The following is a 22,644-nucleotide window of genomic DNA, read 5'->3' as shown; positions in this document are numbered from 1 at the left end:
CCGTATACTCTAATTGAGCTCGGTACTGCTAGGGTGATGGCTAGAGCTGGAAACTTTTACTCTACCGAGTAATTCTGATGTTTGGTTGCTGAGAGCAATCGACGAACATAAAAGTATTTAAACGATTGGTGATTTCAATACAAATTGGTTATCAAATAATGATACCAAGAATTTATATGTTATGGATGCCTTGTACTTGACACCTATTCTAAAGTTTCCGATAAGAATTAACGATAAAGTTACAACAACTAAATATTACAATAACAACTAAATATTACAAAGAAAAAGATATTACGAAGCAAATCTAACAACGAATCAAGCAGCTAATATGATCAATAAAAGTGTTTAGCAAGAGCAAGAGAGTAAGAAAAATTCGAAAAAGGTGTGAAAAACAATTAAGAGGCATAAAAATCCGAAAAACGAAGGACATCCAGGTGTACTTTCTGACAATAAACAGGATTTAGACCCGAAAGGCATTGTGAATAAATTAAATAAGTTTTTTGTCTAAAGCTTTCGGCTTCGAATGGTGAGTTGACAACTTGGAAGGAGCATCAAACTTAGCTCCGGCCCTTACAAGTTTCTATCTTACGCCTCCACGAGTAATATGATACAATAGACTGGTCGGCGTTGCCTAGATAATGCTATCCGACAATAGCTAAGTGAAGGGGCCACACGATCATTGGCGCGTTAACTATACTTCACCGGCAGAGGAAATGCTTCGCCAACTTGAGCCTCTGTTCACCAAAATGGTGCGGCTCAAAACAGCGTCTGATCTCCATGTTAGGAGCGGTTGATCAACGTCCTGGTTTCAGCGTGGGACTCTAAAGAGAGCTGACACGATGGTCTTCCGACGAGACAGAGAGTTGAGGAAGGCCCAACAAGCCACGCCGCAAAACATCAAACGTTGCAAATATCAAAGAAGTAAATACAGATTGGCACAATCGGTACAGACCTAGGTGACGAAATAAGGACTACGATTGGAAACTCGGCTTCCATGTACAGTGTAGATCGTTAGGCTTTCACGGCTGCGACAGGATCATATATGATGAACTCAATCTTCGAAACGAAACTTCGATATCGTAGCATAGCAGGAACTTTGCTGGTGACAAAAGGTATGGAAAAGCGGACATCAAGAGGCTACCTTCTATCTAGAGCTATGGCACCATCAACCAGCTTTGGACTGGCTTCATGTGTGTAAGTTGAGAATTAAAAGACGGCTTTTCAACTACAGCATCATCAACGTGCACTAACCACATAAAGGAAGACCCGACGACGAGAAAAAAGTGTTCTATGCGCAGCTGTATCAGGTGTATGATACGACCAAACGACCAAACATCGGGCAACTACGGGAAACCGAAGTTCCACAAGAGTACGCGTAGCAGCATCACCAACGGAAAAGTAGCTTGACGCGGTTACTCTTGATGATGGCTGGATGGACATTCGATCAGTCTTAGGTAGTACTGCTGTAGCAGCACTGGGTACAATGGCTTTGAACAGGAGAAACGACTGGTTCAACGACGAGTGAAAAAAAAAAGCAGCACGGATGATAATGCTGCAACATCGAACGAGAGCGAACGTCAATTGCTACTGACATTTCCGCATAAGACTAGGGCTTCTTTCCTCCCAAGTGCTACTGACAGACTCGGAACAGGCAAAACTCAGTCTCTCGGAAAAAGAAGCGCCAGCAGGATAATCAAGGAACTATACTATGCGAATGACACGCGAAAGCTCTACGAGAACATGAACAGTTCCCGCAAAGGCTGTGTGCCACAAGCCGACATATGCAGAGACCTGGACGACAACCTTCTTACAAGTGTGAGGTGATTGAACAGTGGAAGCAGTAAATCTCGGTGTACGCGAAGATGACGACAGAGTTCCAGCACCTGACCTCTAGGAGGTTTGAACGCCGGCCATGGGCGTAGCCAGAATTTCAAAATGGGTGGGTCAAGGTCTTCAAAATTTTTAAAGTAAAAAAAAGTATTATTTTGAAAAATAGAAATAAATACTAGTGTTTAGTGATTGTTACATCGAGGCAACTAATAAAAAATTGTCCTTGACATCAGAGTGGAAAATTTGTTAATTCTTTGCCCAACCTAGAATATAAAAAGGATGTTCTTTAGTAAAAACTCTTAAGTTCATTTAAACCTTTGAACATATCATTTCGGCGACGAGGATCTCAAGAATCCACGAACATAGCAGAAGATAGAGTTGATCAGCAGCTGCAACCGGGAATTTCAGATATGATTCTCAAGATGGCCCACCTTTACAGCAGATGGCGGCTCAGCAGCAGCAGCCTCAGTAAACCACGGAGCAGATTTTGGAGTCCCTCTCACCGATCATCACCGAGTTTGCCGTCGACGAAGAAAACGGAGCTACGTTCGGACGCTGGTTTAACCGCCAACAGGACCTCTTCGAGAACGATGCAGGCCAGCTAAATGATGCGGCGAAGGTACGTCTACTTCTCCCGAAACTGGACACCCATTCGCACAGCCGCTATCTCAACTACATCCTGCCAAAGCTTTCCAAGGACGTGAAGTTTGAAGACACAGTCAAGATTCTCAATAAAATCTTTGGACATCAAACGTCAACGTTCCGGAAGCAGTTCATGTGTCTGCAGTTAGTGAAATGCGCATCTGAGGGTATTATCAGCTACGGCGGCAACGTCAATCGAGCCTGTGAAGATTCTTAGTTCCAGAACCTAACACCGGATCATTTCAAACGCCTCATTGTCGTCAGCGGATTTAAAACCACAAAATATGCGGATGTCCGGGCAAGACTACTTTTCTTGTTAGAGAATGTCCAATCGTTAATTGATGAGAATCAACGCATTGTAAACTTAAAGAAAAGACGCCACGATCATCGAGCAACAAAGCAGCGGCTCAAAATCTACAGTTCACGCCGCCAGGGACACGGAGAGTGCATCGTATCAGCGAAATTCTTCGAAGCAGGAAGGTAAGAACAGGCTTTGTTTTGCTCATCTTCATCTAAAAGAGAAAGAGTTTTCTTCCCTCTTAACAACTGCGAGCTTACATTCAATGTGCATCACACCATCTGCTGTAGAGAGAGCGCAGAGTAATAGTTTCTCTGACGAAAAAACGCTTTTAATTCGACAGAGCATCCGCGCACGCAAGAAAAATGAAATAAATTGCTCGGCAACCAACTGAGCATTGCGTTACCGTTCTCATCGCTCTGGGGTGCGGCAAAAACAGTATAAAATCGAACTTTCTGCAGAATACGCACCCATGGTGAGTTGTGAATCTTCCTATAATATTAAATTCGAAAACGGTTAAGATGTGGCTTCAATATGAACCTAAATGTTTTGATATTTGGCCAACTTCTCTTCTAGTAAAGGAGAAGCTAACGAAAACTACTCCCTCTTAAACTGAGAGAGCAAATAAAGGTTTATCCCTAACAAGTGATGATAAAGAGTGAAAAGGAACTCTGCGACTGAAATACTCTACGCCCAAATGTGGATAATTACTCACTCTGTGTGAGAGAAAGTCTAGTTCTCCAAGGGGTTTGGCAGGTAGAAAAGGAAATTTGGGCAAAAATCAAGAGAACGGAAGAAGCCTGGGTAAGAAACCAAAGACACCATGTTGGCAATGCGGTCAAATGCATTTTGTGAAGGACTGCTTTTTGAACAACCGGGTTGGGCACAAAGAAGGATACTGTTCCTGTTCGAAGAAGACGAATCAAACGATGTAGATATCCTGAAGGCTCCTGCTTCTAAAGATCCACCAGCTGAACATGAAGAAGTTAAAGAACTTCCTCCGCCACCATTAAAAGCTCCACCACAACTCATAGCTGAAGAACATCAACCCCTCGATAATGCTGAACAGCCACTAGACAATTAAAAAATGTTCCTGAGTAGTTGGACGACGAAGAGCCAGAAACCGCTGATCGACCTAGACGGCTCGTTTCGCTGCCTTCCAGATTCCAAGGGTATCGGCTGTTTTAAGAAGAGAGATGTTACATCAAGGCAACCAGTGAATAGTTGTTCTTGACATCAGAGGGGAAAATTCGATTATTCTTTGTCCAACCTCGAATAGAAATAGATGTTCTTTAGTAGAATCTTTTAAGTTAATTTAAACCTTTGGACATATCAGTGATCAACACTAAATTTCATTTTTTTATTAACACTTAACTAAACTAAACTGTAATTTAATTTACACTAAACGTACCGTTCAAAGATAACAATAAAAATGTCGTTAATTAAAAACCATCTTTCTTTTATCCTCCGCAAATCGCTCCAGCGCTAATTCAGTAAAATTTTCACGATTGTTTTTAACCATCTTCCGATGAACACTCAGCAAGCAGAGAGCACTCAACCGCTGTTCAACCATTGTTTACCTCAGCCACGTTTTCACCCGACGTATTGTGCTGAAAGATTGCAATTTCAATTGCTTTCTCAGTCGCAGGGAAGAACGAACGGACTTCAGCTAGCAGGTCCATAAGATCCAGCTCTTCCAAGCTCTTACGATCTACTCTCATGCTGCTGCAATGTTGATATCAAACTTCCACCTTTCTAACAGAATTGTCAACTTCGTAAAAAATTACTGAACTTTTAGTTTTGCGCTTGAACTCTTCCAATGACATGCGTATTACGTTAGCGGGATGCAACAAGGACAACGCGCAGGCAGGTGCAGTATCTTCACCGAACCGTGTTTCCAGTGCTCGGTTCCAATATTCCAAGCTGGTTGATGCAGGCGGATTTGCCCGGAACTTTTTGTCCTTTGTGGATCAACTGAAAAACCTGTGCAATTCCATGCAACAAGCATTTCAATCAATTGTTTTTCATCTGGCTGATACATTACACTGATGTTTCTATGGGCTGAAGATGTCCTTTTGTGCTATTAGAGTTATTGAAAAGAAAGTTCTGCCCCCCTCTAGCAACGCCTATGACGCCGGCTGAAAAACAACAAAGCAGCTGACACTGACCAACGAGCGAGCTATGAAACACGGTGGCGAAGCATTGGCTAAGATGCTACACTGGCTTTGCGAGGAAGTTCGTGGGGCCAGGTGGAATTTATGAGTGCATACCACGGATTAAATATTTACGTTAGGGCTGGTCCCATAGAAATGTCTCAAATATAATGTGCCCACACACCATCTGTTTATCGGCTTAAATAGGCGTTTGAAACAACTTATCGCTATCAAAACCAGCTACGGCAGATTATGCACGATTTCGGTTTCCCGAATAAACTGACACGGTTGGTCAAGTCCACGGTTGATCGGGTGATGTGTGCAGTTCGTGTTTCAGGGACACTCTCGAGTCCTTTCGAATCTCGAAGAGGGCTACGGCAAGGTGTCTGTCGTGCTTGTTATTTAATATCGCTTTGGACGGGGTAATACGAAGAGCGAAAATCGACAGGAGTGGCACGATATTTAGGAGGTCAGCTCTTTGGCTTCACAGATGACATCGCCATCGTGGCACCAACCTTTGAAAAGATGATGAAGACGTATGAACTGGACAGATGAACTGGACTGGTCATAATCGCTTCGATGACTAATTATATGTGAGGAAGAGCTGCCAGAGAAGAGAGTATCAACCTTTCACCACGAGTGCAGATTACCAGTGATGAAATCGAGGTGATAGACGAGTTCGTGTACCTGGGATCATTGGTGATTACGACACCAGCAGAGAAATTCATCGACGCCTTATGGCAAGAAATCGTGCTCACTTTGGACTCCGGATGCTCCGCTCGAATAAAATTCGCCGCCCCACGAAATTGATCATCTACAAAACACTGATCTCATTCTGTGCCGAACACGCATCAGTATCGGACGTGTTTGGTGATCGCTCCGATAGAATATAAAACAAAAGACGTGTGAACAAGTGTTGGCATTGTTTGCCTGGTCGAGTGAAATAAATCCGGGTTCAAGGTCGCGCCTTTGTGCAACTGTTTCGCATCGTGACTGCCAGCTGGTGCGTAAGCCGATTTGGCTGCTGGCTGAATTGTGCTACAGCAGTGGACGAGACACAAAAGAGGAAAAAGAAGAAGCCATCAGTTGACAGTTGAATTGTATCGCTGTGTGGATTGATCTCACACCTGGCTCGCTGCTGGTGGCTGTTTGGTGCTGCTGTATTGGTGCTGCTGGCTGTAACGGCTGCAACTTCGAACGATCGGACAACCAACCTTACTGGAAGGGAGAAGTAAAAAGGTACGTGATCTTGTCGGCGCTAGTGCGCTAGACTTAGCGGGATGAATGTAGATCCCTCGCCTCCCGCGCCACCATCCCCGAACCCCTCTGACCCTGACCCTTCTGTTACCCCCTCCCCTGTTCATTCTTCAGTCCCCCCTCGCCCCAGGCTTTACCCAGACGGAGCCCAGGGCAGCTATACTGTCTATTTTCGGCCAAAGGCGGGACCGAAATCGAAACAGTTGAACCTCTTGCAGATTTCTAAAGACCTGACGAAGGAGTACAAGGGCGTGACCGAAATTTCCAAGGTCCGGCCTAACAAGCTCCGTGTCGTGGTCAGTAACCTGAAAGAGGCCAACGATATAGCTTACTCTGAGCTCTTCACACGCGAGTATCGCGTTTACATACCCGCACGAGACGTGGAGATCGACGGCGTCATAACCGATTCGAGTCTGTCCGTCGAGTGTATACTGAAAAGTGCCAAAGGGTGCTTTAAGAACAAAACCTGTCCCGATGTAAAGGTGCTCGACTGCAAGCAATTGCGGTCAGCATCGATCATCGGTCGCAAAACAGTATACACTCCGTCAGACTCGTTTCGAGTTACGTTCGCCGGGTCAGCGCTACCAAGCCACGTCTCGATCCACCTGGTTCGTCTCCCTGTGCGATTATATGTGCCTCGCGTCATGAACTGCCTGAATTGCAAGCAGTTAGGCCACACCGCCGCCTACTGCTGCAATAAGGCACGTTGTGGCAAGTGTGGGGAGAATCATGCGGATGATTCCTGCAGTAAAAATGCTGAAAAATGCATTCACTGTGGGGAGAGTCAGCATGAGCTCTCGACATGTGCGGTGTACATGCAGCGCAGGGATAAAATAAAGAGGTCTCTCAAAGAGCGTTCGAAGCGTTCTTACGCTGAGATGCTGAAGAAGACTGCTACCACTTCTCCCATTACATCAAACCCTTTTGATCTGTTGTCCTCTGATGAAACTGATTCTGACGATTCACCAGCGGGAACATCTTACGCCAATCCTGGGGAGTCTAGAAAGAGGAAAAATATTTCCTCTCCTAAACTTCCCAGAAAAGGTCCTAAGATTTCTCAAAGTGAAATGAATGGTACAAACAAACCAAACAGTGCTGCGGAAAAACCGAAGCAAACTCCTCCTGGGCTTGCAAATTTAAAGTCCCAGAAGGAGTTCCCAGCACTGCCAGGAACATCTAAAACCCCAGTTGTTCCTTTTGCACATCCAGTTGATGAAACAAACTCTGGATTAGTGAAATTTTCTGACATTGTGGACTGGATTTTTGAAAATTTCAATGTACCCGATCCAATTAAAATTTTTCTTACAGCATTCCTCCCAACAGTTAGATCATTTTTGAAGCAGTTGACTGCCCAATGGCCCCTCCTTGCAGCGATTGTATCCTTCGATGCCTAATTCAACTGCGTATATGAAGGATTCTATCTCTGTCTTACAGTGGAATTGTAGAAGTTTTTTACCAAAAATTGATTCGTTTAAAGTTTTGATAAATAAATACAAATGCGATGCATTTGCCCTTTGTGAAACTTGGCTTACTTCAAATATTGATCTCAACTTCCATGATTATAATATTATTCGCCTTGATCGAGACACCCCATAAGAAGGAGTACTTTTAGGGATTAAAAAGTGCTATTCTTTCTATCGTATTAACCTCCCCTCGATTCCAGGCATCGAAGTTGTCGCATGTCAAATGACAATACAAGGTAAAGAGCTTTGTATTGCCTCAATATATATTCCTCCCAGAGCACAGGTTAGGCAACGGCTGCTCTTTGATTTAATAGAACTTCTTCCCTCGCCACGTTTGATTTTGGGAGACTTCAACTCTCATGGCGTGGCTTGGGGTTCCCCTTACAATGATAACCGCTCCTCTTTAATCTATAACCTTTGCGATGACTTCGACATGACTATTTTAAACAACGGCGAAATGACACGTATCCCGAAACCTCCAGCGCGCCCAAGCGCTTTGGATCTATCCTTATGTTCGACGTCGCTACGGTTGGATTGCACATGGAAGGTAATCCTCGATCCTCACGGTAGCGACCATTTGCCTATTCTTATTTCAATTAATAACGGGTCAACTCGCATGCGACCAGTTGACATTCCGTATGACCTCACACGGAATGTCGATTGGAAGTTATACGAGGAAATGATTTCAAAAGCGGTCGATTCGATTCAACATCATCCACCACTTGAAGAATACAACCTCCTCGCGGGCTTGATTCTCGACGCCGCGTTGCAAGCCCAAACGAAGAAATATCCCGGCGTAACGATTAAAGAACGGCCTCCCACTCCGTGGTGGGACCAAGAGTGCTCCGATGTCTACACGCAAAGATCCGACGCGTTTTTGGCCTACCAGAAGGGAGGTATACCTGGCGACTATTTACGGTATTCGGAGCTTGATACCAAGCTTAAAAGCTTGGCTAAAGCAAAGAAACGCGGATATTGGCGTCGGTTCGTGAACGAGACGTCGAGGGAGACATCGATGAGCACTCTTTGGAACACAGCCCGAAGAATGCGGAATCGCGTAACGGTCAACGAAAGCGAGGAGTCTTCAAGTAGGTGGATATTTGATTTTGCCAGGAAAGTATGTTCGGACTCTGTTCCTGAGCAAAATATTGTTCGCGATGCGTCTCCGGGCCACGACGCGATAGAATCACCTTTTACGATGGCAGAATTTTCAGTTGCCCCCCTGTCCTGTAACAATAACGCGCCTGAGTTAGATAGAATCAAATTCAACTTGTTGAAGAATCTACCCGGCAATGCCAAGAGGCGCTTGTTGAACTTGTTCAATAAGTTCCTGGAGCAAAACATTGTACCGCAGGATTGGAGGCAAGTGAAGGTGATCGCCATCCAAAAACCAGGGAAACCAGCTTCTGATCACAACTCTTATAGGCCGATTGCAATGCTATCCTGTATCCGGAAAATGATACTCCGTCGTTTAGACCATTGGGTCGAATCAAATGGCCTACTATCGGATACTCAATTTGGCTTCCGCCGTGCCAAAGGGACGAATGATTGTCTTGCGCTGCTTTCAACAGATATTCAGCTGGCGTATGCTCGCAAAAAACAAATGGCGTCTGCGTTCTTGGACATTAAGGGGGCTTTTGATTCCGTTTCTATTGACATTCTTTCGAGTAAACTTCACCGACAAGGATTTTCTCCAATTTTAAACAATTTTTTGCACAATTTGTTGTCCGGAAAGCACATGCATTTTACGCACGGCGATTTGGCAACTTTTCGCATTAGCTACATGGGTCTTCCCCAGGGCTCATATTTAAGCCCCCTTCTTTACAACTTTTATGTAAATGACATCGACGAATGTCTGGCAAATTCATGCACGATAAGACAACTTGCAGACGACAGTGTAATCTCTGTTACAGGAGCCAAAGCTGCCGATTTGCAAGGACCATTGTAAGATACTTTGGACAATTTGTCTGCTTGGGCTTTACAGCTAGGTATCGAATTCTCTCCGGAGAAGACTGAGATAGTAGTTTTTTCTAGGAAGCATGAACCTGCTCAGCTTCAAACACAATTAATGGGTAAAACGATTTCTCAGGTTTTGGTACACAAATATCTTGGTATCTGGTTCGACTCTAAAGGCACCTAGGGTTGTCACGTGAGGTATCTGATGAAAAAATGTCAACAAAGAGTGAATTTTCTTCGTACAATAACCGGACAATGGTGGGAAGCCCATCCAGGAGACCTTATAAGGCTTTACCAAACAACGATATTGTCTGTTATTGAATACGGGTGTTTCTGCTTCCGCTCCGCAGCAAACACACATCTGATCAAACTGGAGCGAACACAATATCGTTGTTTGCGTATCGCCTTAGGTTGCATGCAGTCGACCCATACGATGAGTTTGGGGGTCTTAGCTGGAGTACTACCATTGAAAAACCGCTTCTGGAGCCTGTCTTCTCGTATTCTTATCAAATGTGAGGTCTTGAACCGTCCCGTGATTGAAAATTTTGAAAGGTTAATCGAACTTAATTCTCAAACCCGTTTTATGTCATTGTATTTCCATCACATGTCCTAAAATATTAACCCTTCTTCGAATATTCCAAATCGTGTCGACTTATCAAATACTTCTGATTCTACTGTGTTTTTCGATACCTCCATGATAGAAGAAACTCGTGGAATCCCGGATCATTTACGCGTGCAGCAGATACCCAAAATTTTTTCCAATAAATATCGAAACATCAACTGCAACAATATGTTCTACACTGACGGATCACTTCTTGATGGGTCCACTGGCTTCGGTATTTTCAATAACAATTTAACCGTCTCCCATAAACTCGATAATCCTGCTTCTGTTTACGTCGCAGAATTAGCTGCAATTCAGTACACCCTAGGGATTATCGAAAAAATGCCCAAGGACCATTATTTCATCTTAACGGACAGTCTCAGTTCCATTGAGGCTCTCCGATCGATTAAAGATGTTAAGCACTCTCCGTATTTCCTGGGGAAAATACGGGAAAATCTGAGTGCTTTATCCGAAAAATCGTTTCAGATTACCTTAGCGTGGGTCCCTTCTCACTGCTCGATACCGGGCAATGAGAAAGCGGACTCTTTGGCTAAGGTGGGCGCAACAAACGGTGATATTTATGAAAGACCAATTGCCTTTAATGAATTTTTCACACTTGTACGTCAGAATACGATCATCAGTTGGCAAAATTCTTGGACCAGAGGGGAACTGGGAAGGTGGTTACATTCCATAATCCCCAAGGTGTCGACGAACCCGTGGTTCAAGGGGTTGGATGTAGGTCGGGATTTCATTTGCGTGATGTCCCGGCTTATGTCCAATCACTATAGATTTGACGCGCATCTCCGTCGTGTTGGGCTCGGGGAAAGTGGTATCTGTGCCTGTGGTGAGGGTTATCACGACATAGAGCATGTGGTTTGGTCATTCCCTGTACATCGTGACGCCAGGTCTAAATTAATAGCTTCCCTGCAGGCCGAAAGTGGGCAGCCGGCTGTTCCTGTTCGTGATGTCTTGGCGAGCCGTGACCTATCCTACATGTCTCTTATATACGTTTTCCTGAAATCCATCCACGCCCCAGTTTAATTCTATTCCCTTCCGCCTACATCCAACCAAACGACAAGAACACGTTAAGACCCCGGATCCGGAAACAGCAACTAGACCCGCACGATACTCTCAGGTCCCGAGGGAGACAACCCAATATGCCAGTCCGTAATATTTTGGCCCAGCAGCGGAACATATTCAATATGCTGCTTACCTATGGCGATGGAAAACCATCAAACAACAAATCAGTGCTTTTAATGCAAAACATTCTAGCTTTAAGTTAGATTTAGTTTCAGCTCGTAGTCGGCAGCGAGGATAAAAAATTTGCTTTTAGTTATTAAGATACTTTAGAAAGTAAGCTACCAGATATAATTGGCGCCGTTAAACATTAAATTGTATTTGTGCCGTGTCAAATAAATTATAGATGGAGAAAAAAAAACACTGATCGGACCGGTAGTCCTCTACGGCCACGAATTTTAGACCATGGAGGACGCACGCGCCTTTGGGGTTTTTGAACGGAAGGTGCTATGTGCAATCTGCGGTGGAGTGCAGATGGAAGATGGCCCATGGCAAAGACGGATAAACCACGAGTTGCATCAGTTGCTGAGAAAACCACTCATCGCTCAAACGGCGAATATCTGGATACTACGGTAGGTTAGGCATATCGTAAGGATGTCGAACGATTGATAACGACCCAACTGGAACGAGGTGACGAGGCGCGCAGCGTGCAGGGTGGCTCGATCAAGTGAGTGACGACTTCCGGGGCTCCACAGATGACATAACTGGCGAGCAGCAGCCATAGACCGAATTGAATGGAGACAACTTCTTCAAACAGCCATGGGCATCTCGGTCTGAATCTGACTGGTGAGGTAAGTATTAAAGTTTAAGAGTAATTCTAAGCGAATTTTTCATCGTATTTGTCATTTGCACAGTTGTTTGGTTTATGTAGATTTTTTTTTTATTGTCGCTTATTTTCCGTCGGTCTAGTTCCGCCACTGTTGTTGTGCCAATCACCGACGCCCGAAGAGGCGACTCCATCTAGGACCCTAACTTACGACCCGTTGATTAACGGACCGGCGCCAACGGCTTTACTTCCTCATGTGATGGAAGGCGTGATCCCAGAGATTTTTCGCCACAGAAAATCTCATGGTGTCGGCTAGGATTGAATCTAGACCAGTTGGGTTGGTTGTGAGTGGATCACGCCACCCTACAACCACCGACACCTATATCGGCGTTGAAATTCGAACTCAGGCGTCGAACGTGGTTGGCGGAGACGTTATCAACCACGCTAGGCCCCCGCCTATTTTGGTAGAGATGTCGTTTCCATTTTCATCATTCAAAAAACTTAAAAAATATCGACAACACTATGGGCAGAAATCAAATCAAAAAACGACTAACTACTGGGAATAATGTATACAATATAAGAAAACATTGTATTATTACTAGAGATGCACCGAATAGCACTATTCGGCCTTCGGCCGAATACCGAATAACCTTTTTTCCATTATTCGGTAAGACGAATATTCGGCCGTATATTCGGCTGAACACAATGTTGATCGTATGATAACAAAATAACCAAATGGTCATTGTTTGAAGTTTAAATTGTTTCTTTCGCTTTCGAATTGTTCATGTACGAAAACGATTGAAAATTGTCCGAACTATTGCACAAGAAATAATTATTTTGCGCCTATGGAATAAGGCACGCTAATCCGTGGCGCACCTCCTTTTGTTCTTATTTGAGTTGTCGTTTAAAAATAATGTTTTTGAGGATTATGGTTAACACAACTTAAAAGTTTGTGTTACAACTACATTTTGAGTGTTTTTGAAGAAAAATAAAACGCGAGAAATGAACGAGAACTAAGGATGTGACTTTGGCTCAGAAAAAATATACCTCATCCAGACTGAACATGAAATATTGTGTGGAGATAGCGGTTCGTGTTCCGTTTTAATGAGATATATTCCTTTCTAAGCCCAAGTTACATCTTCAGTTTTCGTTTACCCCCGTTCATAAAACTTTCCACTATACTTTTATATTATTTTCTGATAATCATTGGCCACTATTCGGCTTATTCGGCCGAATAATAAACTTACTATTCGGCGAGACGAATATTCGGCAAAATCCAATTTTTGGTGATATTCGGCCCGAATATTCGGCGACCGAATATTCGGTGCATCTCTAATTATTACAACTGTAGTCTACATTTGCTTGACGAAATAAATAAATAAATGTCTTGAGAGGGGCTGGCACTGAATAACAAAACATAATGTTAAATGTTCATGTTGTTGATAAAATGGTGCGTTTGATAAATAGTCTTCGTAGTTAAAAAAACCATTGCGTCTGTCAAAATTGGGTCAAATAAAAAAAGCAAGTTATCAGCAAAATAAAACATCACGATTTTCACATTTAAAATCAGGAACTAGTATCATAAGATATCATCTATTAATCGATTATTCGATTCAACGAGCAGTGTAGCATACACATTTAGATTATTTAAATCAAGTATAACCTACGTCAACTTTCTAATAGTGTTCGGGGTCCGAAACTTTTATAATATTTGAAATCGATTACAAGGATTACTTTTTACTTAGAGTGTTTCTTCTTTTTGGACATTGGGCGCAGTGTTACACTCGACTCTCGGCAGTCATATCTTTTCATTACTATTCAAGTACATGTCTATATACATCACAAAAATAAAAGGAACGCTGAGTATGTTATGTTACATAGTTCGAAAGGAGAGTTTTCTCTCGTTTGAAGTTACCCTGCATTTACGTTTTGGGGCTACTTATATCCTACCCGTTGCAAACCAACGTTACTAGTAGGTATGCAGAAGACAGAACGATTTATTCCCAGTTATCTCTTTGAGGGAAATTCGGGAGATAGTTGCATATTATATTCACTTAGTAAGTGATATAACACATAATGCTATCTGCGAACAACTGCACATACAAATCGTGCTGGCTTACAAACGTTATAGAAAATGCTTACCATTTCCGTTATATGAGATACTCATTATTTTTTGATTTGAGCTTTGAAGTTTTCAGGCAGACCCAAAGAATGAAATTTCTGCCTGAGCCAAAACCAACTAGAATTTTATGATTATTTCTCAAGTTAATACGTTCCTATGAGATTGGCTGCTACCTTTAATAACAAGAGACCATCTAACGAAAAACTTGAAAATAAACAAATAATAATACTGATAAAACATGACACCATAATAATGACACCAATTGTATTGCAAAAACAAATTTGATTTAATACGTTAATTAACGAGCTTTAGGGTATAAAATATTCAATATCGATAAACTGTACAAACTGAGACTTAAGCAAGGAATTATTTTAATTTCAGTTGGAAACATTTGTCAATACCTATTATTCGAAGAAAAAATTGTTAAATGATTGTTAAATAAATTAAATTGTCAATAAATATTTGAAGCCTAAGACTAAACATTTGAAGATGATTATGGCACGATGCGTAGAGTTGGATAATCAGCAATTAAAGATATATTAAAATAGTCTACATTGACAAAGCCATGGCATCCGTTTTTGAGACGCGCGTGAAACAATTTGTAAAAAAGCAAAGCCTTGGTGCTACATTCCGTATCGGAGCTCGACCTTCTGTTTATTATACACAGACTTCGCAGCCAACTGTTGAGTGTACAGGTCAATTGCGGGGCTAGCGCTACGATCCTACTGACACTAACAGTCTCTCCCAAGCCGAGACTCGAACCTACGACGACTGGCTTGTTAAGCCAGCGTCGTACCTCGAGACCAGCTGGGACAGCTGAAACAATTTGTATTATCTCTAAAAAAAGTAGTCAACTACGAGTATTACTTACTGCAACTCCTAAATGAAGGTATCAATTCACACCAAGTTTGTTGAAAAAAATTACCAACAGTGTGATAAAGTAGAGCCGGTAATTTATAGTTATTTTACGAAATTTGATGCATTTTAATATGAACATTTGGGTGGCAATGGAAATCGACTTTTCGAATTCCGTTTAGACGTAGAGCTCAAAAGTTTTGTCTTTTCGAAAAATGTTTTCATACAAAATTTCAGCTCAATCGGACTACGAGAACACGTGCCTACAAAATGAAGTGAAATTACAGAAGGCCGAAGGCCAAAATTGCCACCCCAATAAACATGGTTTCGAAGTCATATAACATCGCAGCGCATTATTATGAAATTGATATTCTAATGTAATGGAAAACTATGAATTTATTTTTATACTTTCACTACATTTCTTCCAGTTGATACTATGAGTGAATTGGTGATTAGATCACACAAGCATGCATACCCCGAAATATGCGCATGTACGTGCACACATGCAATTAGTCAGAAAGGCAACTATCGATTAATTACCACAATAGATCAAACAATGGTCGCAGTGGTTCAGTCTTCTACAAGGGAAAAAAAGTATCGAGAAGTCACGCCTATGAAATAATCTCGCCCTAGACTTATTCCCACGTCTAGGGTGGTACTTTCACAACTTCTAGTTAAATACATTGATAATTCATAATATTGACTAAACAATGGCCGGTCTATTCGAAAAACTACACAATTAGCTTACAGTGCGTCTTGAACTGTCCTACAGATCAGACGTTTTTTCGGTTGCTTGTGGACTGGTCTTTGACTGCCTATAGCTTCAAAGTTTGTGTTTTGTCAGTGTGTCTTTTAAAGACTACCTACTTTTGAATTTAACATTTGTTTTAACTTTCCTCGTATCACCTGAAATGGCTGGACGAAAAAAGAAACCTCGCATCGCTGCGGGGAGGAAAAGAGAGGCATCTCTTTCTGACACTTCGAGTGTCTGTAGTGACAATCCTTTTGATATTTTGCCTGAGCAAGAAGCTGGTGAAATGGAAGTTATGAGTAATGAAACCATACAAAATGTCAACTCTTTAAAAAAGGAAAAAGTTCCACCTATTGTGGTAACTATTTCTTCTGAATTCAATATTTTCAAAAAGGAACTTTCAACGTTTGTTTCTGACGTTAAAGTTACCTATCAAATTGGTCATAGAGGCGAATGCCGCTTATTAGCCGACTATAAAGGGTCGTAATCGTCTTATTCAGTATTTAACTGAAAAGATGTATAATTTTTTTACATATGACACAAAGAGCACAAAGCCGTTCAAGGTCGTATTGGAAGGTCTCACCAACGATCAAACCGTTGAAGAGATCAAACTTACTTTAACAGAATTACTTGGCATAGCCCCTACCCAAGTAATTCTAATGAAACAAAAATCACGAGGCGATAACAGTCAGAGAACTGGAATTTCCCTTGTTAATTATTTAATTCATTTTAACCGCAATGAGGTTAACAACTTAAATTTTTTTGGAAAAGCTAAATCTAAAATGACCGTTAACATGGGTAAGCAAAACACGCTAGAAAATGATTGTACACCTATTACTCAAGCTAATATTGCTGCCGACAATATTTTTTCTAATGTCAACTGCCTGGGGCCTATTACGGCAGGTAAACTTTCTTTTTTGCAACAGGCAATGTTCGATCTTATGAACGCCATGTTGCAGGCAAAATCAACGTTTGAAGCCATTCAAATAGGCACAAATTTTACTATTAAAATTGTTTCTAATTTAAAATTTAGCAATGATTTTAAATGAAACAATTATAATATTAAATTGGAATGCTCGCTCATTGAAGGCCAATGAGAATGAGCTTTTTAATTTTTTAACAGTAAATAATGTGCATATTGCAATTATTACTGAAACATTTTTGAAACCTAACATAAAATTAAAATATGATCCCAATTACGTGGTTCATAGATATGATAGGATTCAGGGTTCCGGCGGTGGAGTTGCAATTGTTATTCATCGCCGAATCAAACATTGTGCTCTTCCCCATCTTGAGGCGAAAGTTATTGAAACTTTGGGAATTGAAGTTCAAACTGAACTTGGGATTTTATTTATTGCCGCAGCATATTTACCATTCAATGCACACGCGAGCACAAAAATTATTTTAAAGGTGATTTACAAAAACTCACCAGAAATCGTTCGAAATATTTTATAATCGGCGATTTTAACGCTAAACATCGTTCATGGAATAACTCTCAAAGCAATTCCAATGGCAAAATTTTATTCAATGATTGTTCGTCAGGATACTATTCTATTTTGTCTCCGAATAGTCCTACATGCTTTTCTTCTGTAAGAAACCCTTCAACAATTGATTTGGTGCTAACAGATCAAAGTCATGTATGTAGTGATTTGATCACACATGCTGACTTTGATTCTGACCATCTTCCAATAACTTTTTCTTTATCACATGAATCAGTTTTAAACCCTATGAGCTCTGTTTTTAATTATAACAAGGTAATTGGGAAAGATATAAAACTCATATTTAGAGAAATTTCAATAATGAGCTTGATTTGCAAAACGAAGTGAATATTGATTCCGCTTTGGAAGCATTAAAATGTGCAATTGTTGATGCCAGGAATTATTCTGTTCCAAAGGCTCAAGTGAAATTTGATTCACCAATAATTGACGAAAATCTTCAACTTCTAATTCGTTTGAAAAATGTCCGCAGACCTCAATATCAACGTTCTCGTGACCCTGTTTTTAAAACTATTTATAAAGATTTACAGAAAGAGATTAAACATAGATTTACTCTTCTGAGAAATCAAAATTTTGAGACTAAAGTTGAAAAATTGAAACCATATTCAAAACCGTTTTGGAAGCTGTCGAAGATTCTTAAGAAACCTTCAAAGCCAATTCCAGTTTTAAAAGATGGTGAAAGTTTTCTTGTTCCAATGAACAAAAGGCTCAAAGACTTGCTCAGCAGTTTGAGAGTGTTCATAACTCAAATTTGAATTTTGTGAGACCAATTGAAAATGAAGTCACACGTCAATTTGATTTAATTTCTTCCTAGAATTTTTTACCTGCAGAAATAATTGAAACTAACTTGAATGAGATTAAATCAATTATTAAAAATTTCAAAAATATGAAAGCACCTGGTGACGATGGAATCTTTAATATACTAATCAAACATCTCCCTGAGAGCACAATGGAATTTTTAGTGAAAATTTTCAATTGCTGCTTCAAAATTGCATATTTTCCCAAATTATGGAAAAAATGCAAAAATTACTCCAATTTTAAAACCGGATAAGAACCCAGCTGAAGTTTCAAGTTATCGACCAATCAGTTTGCTCTCTTTAATAAGTAAACTGTTTGAGAGAATTATTTTTAACAGAATGATGTCACACATCAACGAAAATTCAATTTTTGCAAATGAACAGTTTGGATTTCGCCATGGGCATTCCAAAACTCATCAATTGCTCAGAGTTACTAATAGATACGAGCTAACAAATCTGAAGGTTATTCCACTGGAGCTGCTCTTTGAGACATAGAAAAAGCATTCGACAGTGTTTGGCATAAAGGTTTGATTGCGAAATTGCAAACTTTTAATTTTCCAATTTTCCTAATCAAAATATTAAAAAATTATCTTACTGATCGAACTCTGCAGGTTGTCTATCAGAATTCCAAATCTGATAGATTTCCTGTCAGAGCAGGTGTACCTCAAGGTTCAGTCTTGGGTCCAGTCCTGTACAACATATTCACTTTAGATCTTCCTGATTTGCCTCCAGGATGCACAAAGTAATTGTTCTGCGATGATACAAGCATTTCCGTAAAAGGAAAAAGTCTTCGTGTCATATGCAGTCGATTGCAGAAAAGTTTAGATATTTTTTCTTCCTACTTGCAAAAGTGGAAAATCTCTCCCAATGCTTCTAAAACTCAAATGATAATTTTTCCGCATAAGCCTAGGGCTTCTTTCCTCAAGCCAAACAATAATCACGTTGTCAAGATGAATGGGGTTATTTTAAGTTGGTCTGACAAGGTTAAGTACTTGGGACTAATTTATGATAAAAAACTTATTTTCAAAGAGCACATTGAGAGTATACAAGCCAAGTGCATCAAATATACGAGATGTTTATATCCTCTCATTAACAGGAATTCTAAACTTTGTTTAAAGAACAAACTTTTGATTTACAAACAAATTTTTAGACCAACAATGCTTTATGCTGTACCGATCTGGTCAAGTCGCTGTTCAACAAGGAAGAAAACGCTCCAAAGGATTCAGAATAAAATTCTGAAAATGATTTTGAAGCGTCCTCCTTGGTTTGGTACACTCGAATTACATAGACTTACTGGTGATGAACCATTAGAAGCTATGTCAAATAAAATTATTAACAATTTTCGACAAAAATCGTTGCAACCTCAATTGCTACGATAAGCTCTCTTTATAGCCAATAAGTTAGCAATTAAGTTAGTTGTAAGTTTACTTCCCCTTTTCTGACAAGTAGGTTTAAGTCCCTACGAATGATAAGTCCTAATTGCGAAAGCAAACAAATCCTAACAGTTAAAATTACAAATTTCTAACAGTGTTGAGAAGTCACCATTTGTGATTGGACACACATACTCATTATTTACTAATATTTATCATAAATACTTAGGCTACTAACAAATCCCCCCCTTAAAAAAAAAAAAACACAATTAGCTTAAAGCTTTTGTTCAATACATATTTCCAAAACGCTATCAAATAAACTATTAGAAAAGAAACGTGAACTAGTCATAATAATAACTATTTGAAGCAATTTCCAGACCCCATTATGTCATATAGTTGAATGTTTTAATTTACGACGTACAAATCGGGGGGTACTAACTAGCGTTGCAACACAATAAGTTACATTATACACTATACTAGGATCCGTTGATACAGGCTTTTCCGGTGTACGTCATCCACCAAACGATTCTTTTCTTGCTGCTAGCGGGATAATGTCACCGCAGAGTGGCTCACGAAATTTATGGCATACTCGTCTGGCTCGAAAATGCACTTTACCGACTAACAGATTTTGCAGAGCAGCAGTGTTCGATTTACATAACAATGGCATTTAAATTGTATGAAACTGCATCGCAACAATCCCGTTTAGCACTCCCAGACAGGTCAAACGGTGCGGTGGCACAGTGTACCGAAAGAAGGATGAATGGAGCAAGAACTTATCTCGGCTGGACTGTCCAACGCCCAGGACGGAGCGAGGAAAAGTGAATTTTCCGAACTGTCGGTTGCAGTCTCACTGACAGCAATAGCCACAGCATTATGCAAATCGGTCATCATGTGAACCGGGACTGTATTTATGGTAAGATCAATCTCGTGCGAAATCAAACGTGTTAACCAGAGCCCGCATTTAATTTTTATGATGACTTCCGGAATCATTATTATCACGAATCATGTGGGCCATATTAAGTGAATCTGCAGAGGATCATGATCGGTGCAACAACAAACATTGTTATTCCGAGGCATGCTCTCTTCCATTATTGTGTATTTGACTTTTTACTATTCATTTGATGTTTGGTATACGGTTTTAAAAAAAATATGTTCTGTTTGTAAGGATACTATACTAGACGTGTCTCTTTAATTCATGTACAGTTCTTTAATTCATGCTTCAGTATTCAGGTTAGAATACTACTAGTGACAACTACACAGTAGAAGTAGAATGTTGGTTATTAAATGAAAATCCATGTCGCGGGCGATTTTTATACAGAAGGTCATTCTGGTGTATGTGCACGAAAGAGTAGGAGTATTCATCGTTATGTGTGACATAAAAAGAGGACAAGCTCACTCACCTTTGAAATGCTTCGGGCAGCACACAAACTCAACACCGGAGAACAGCGAGATTCCGCACGGTAGCAGCATGGCGAAGCTACGCATTTGCATGTTTCGGTCCTGACATGCGGCCGCACCGGTCTGGTTCCACCTGATGAACGGCCAGCACCGCGACGCGTTATGAATGTGGTCGAACAGGCAACCCTCAGGCACCAAAAGTGCGTCTGACTGGAACGGACCTTCTGGAAGCAGACGAAAAATGGTGAAACATGACGTTACATGCGAATATAAAGGAAATATAACGTGATCCACTAGGCGAAGTGAACTAATTTTTCAACATAAATGAGGCATCGTTACTCGTCGACTTTATATATCACCGCAGGCTATGACGTCGTTGAGAAGGTCACACCTACGGGCAGATTTCATTCCAATAAGCGAAAGCAAAGGTTTTCACCTTTAATTGGATTATGAGCTGAGCACTTGGGATAAAGAAAGGGAAAATGGAACTGCTGTATAATGAGTGATATTTTTTTTCTCGGTAGGTACTATCAATTATCATCGAATGTCAGATTATTAATCAATTGTCACGTGTGGTTTAGAAAATATTATTTGGATGCTATTGATATTTCTCACGCATATTGCTACAGTCATTATTGGAAAGGAAATTTCAATAATTAAGCATAAGAAAAATTTATTTAAATGCAGCATGTTTTAAAATGTCGAGTACTAAGTTACAAACTAGGACACACTTGGGATACACGAAAAAATGTCACGAAGTCAAGTTAAGAGACACCCAGCAAGGGTGAAGCGAGGACTGGATTGAGTTTGAACCTTTGACTTGTATTGAACTCTCAATACCTTTAAAACAATCACTACCTATTGGGTCAAAAAGCATTGAACAAATAAAAAACCTATGTGAGATTAAAAAACTTTCAACAAACATGTCAAGTAAAACGCAAAAGATGTAACTTCTAGTCACAAATACCTAGTAGCGCAAAACCTATCGAAAAAGGTAATCAATCGAAATAAAACCAGATCCAGGTACAATAACATACTTTTAGGCAATAAAATAACAGTAACGTGAAAATGTATGTATGTCAAGTTGCTGGTTGGCTACCAATTCGAGTCATAACAAATAAATATGAAAACTCTCAGAACCGCAGAAAAGCAGCAAATGCGCCCGATTATAGGTTCTGATAAATTGAACTTAATTTCAGATATGCACTCTTTCTCTGTACGTTCGGGTGTTGGGAAACTATCGCGAGAACGATAAAAGTATTCTACGCTGCAGTCTTTCACCACGACATCGTGAAATGTATGGAATTTTTGCCAACCAGCAACGTTGCATGCTTCGACGAAAATAGCTTCGCCACCCGCTGGCACTTCACTTACCCAAGCATCTAAATGGCTTGATCCATCGCTGAGCACCTTTGCACTTGGCTGCGTTCAGTGCACCTTGTCGGCACCAGCCACCGATTTTCTGATAGTGGGACGACTCGACGATGTTCGTGATATCACGACCTGGATACACCTGGGAATAGAAAGACGAAACAAAAGTAGAACGTTATTAAACTTGTTTCAGCCGGCGGCCGAGGAAGGCAGTAAATGTCATTTATATAGAAGTGAATCTTGGCTAACTTTAGTGCTAAATTTGGAAGATAAAAGATTAGACAATTGTAATTAAGTGGAAGTATCTGGAGAAAGATACAGCGCATACTAAGGGGTATATTTTCGCACTTTACTAAATGCTTCTTGAATAAATAAATGAAACAAGATAGAATAAATTCAAATCCCTGTACACTGTACTCACCATATTATCGCGCTGGTAAC

The 22,644-nt window shown here is 40.7% G+C and overlaps 1 protein-coding gene across 12 annotated transcripts in view; it reads right to left on the bottom strand.

The window, feature by feature from the left end:
• LOC129727364 (amyloid-beta-like protein) overlaps nucleotides 1-22,644 on the bottom strand; it is a 144,048-nt gene that overhangs the window by 49,757 nt on the left and 71,647 nt on the right. For 11 of the 12 annotated variants that reach the window (XM_055685144.1, XM_055685154.1, XM_055685155.1 and 8 more), the window contains exons 4-5: nucleotides 22,207-22,345; nucleotides 20,835-21,056 (exon numbers count right to left, since the gene is read on the bottom strand). In XM_055685144.1, the coding sequence (XP_055541119.1) occupies nucleotides 20,835-21,056; nucleotides 22,207-22,345 (361 nt within the window). The remainder of the gene's footprint in view (nucleotides 1-20,834; nucleotides 21,057-22,206; nucleotides 22,346-22,644) is intronic. The other variant, XM_055685153.1, reaches the window with a different exon arrangement.

Source organism: Wyeomyia smithii, chromosome 3 (assembly GCF_029784165.1).
Source record: "Wyeomyia smithii strain HCP4-BCI-WySm-NY-G18 chromosome 3, ASM2978416v1, whole genome shotgun sequence".
Classification (NCBI taxonomy): Eukaryota; Metazoa; Arthropoda; class Insecta; order Diptera; family Culicidae; genus Wyeomyia; species Wyeomyia smithii.
Note: the sequence above shows the minus strand (reverse complement) of the source record. Positions and strands in the feature narration are given on the sequence as shown.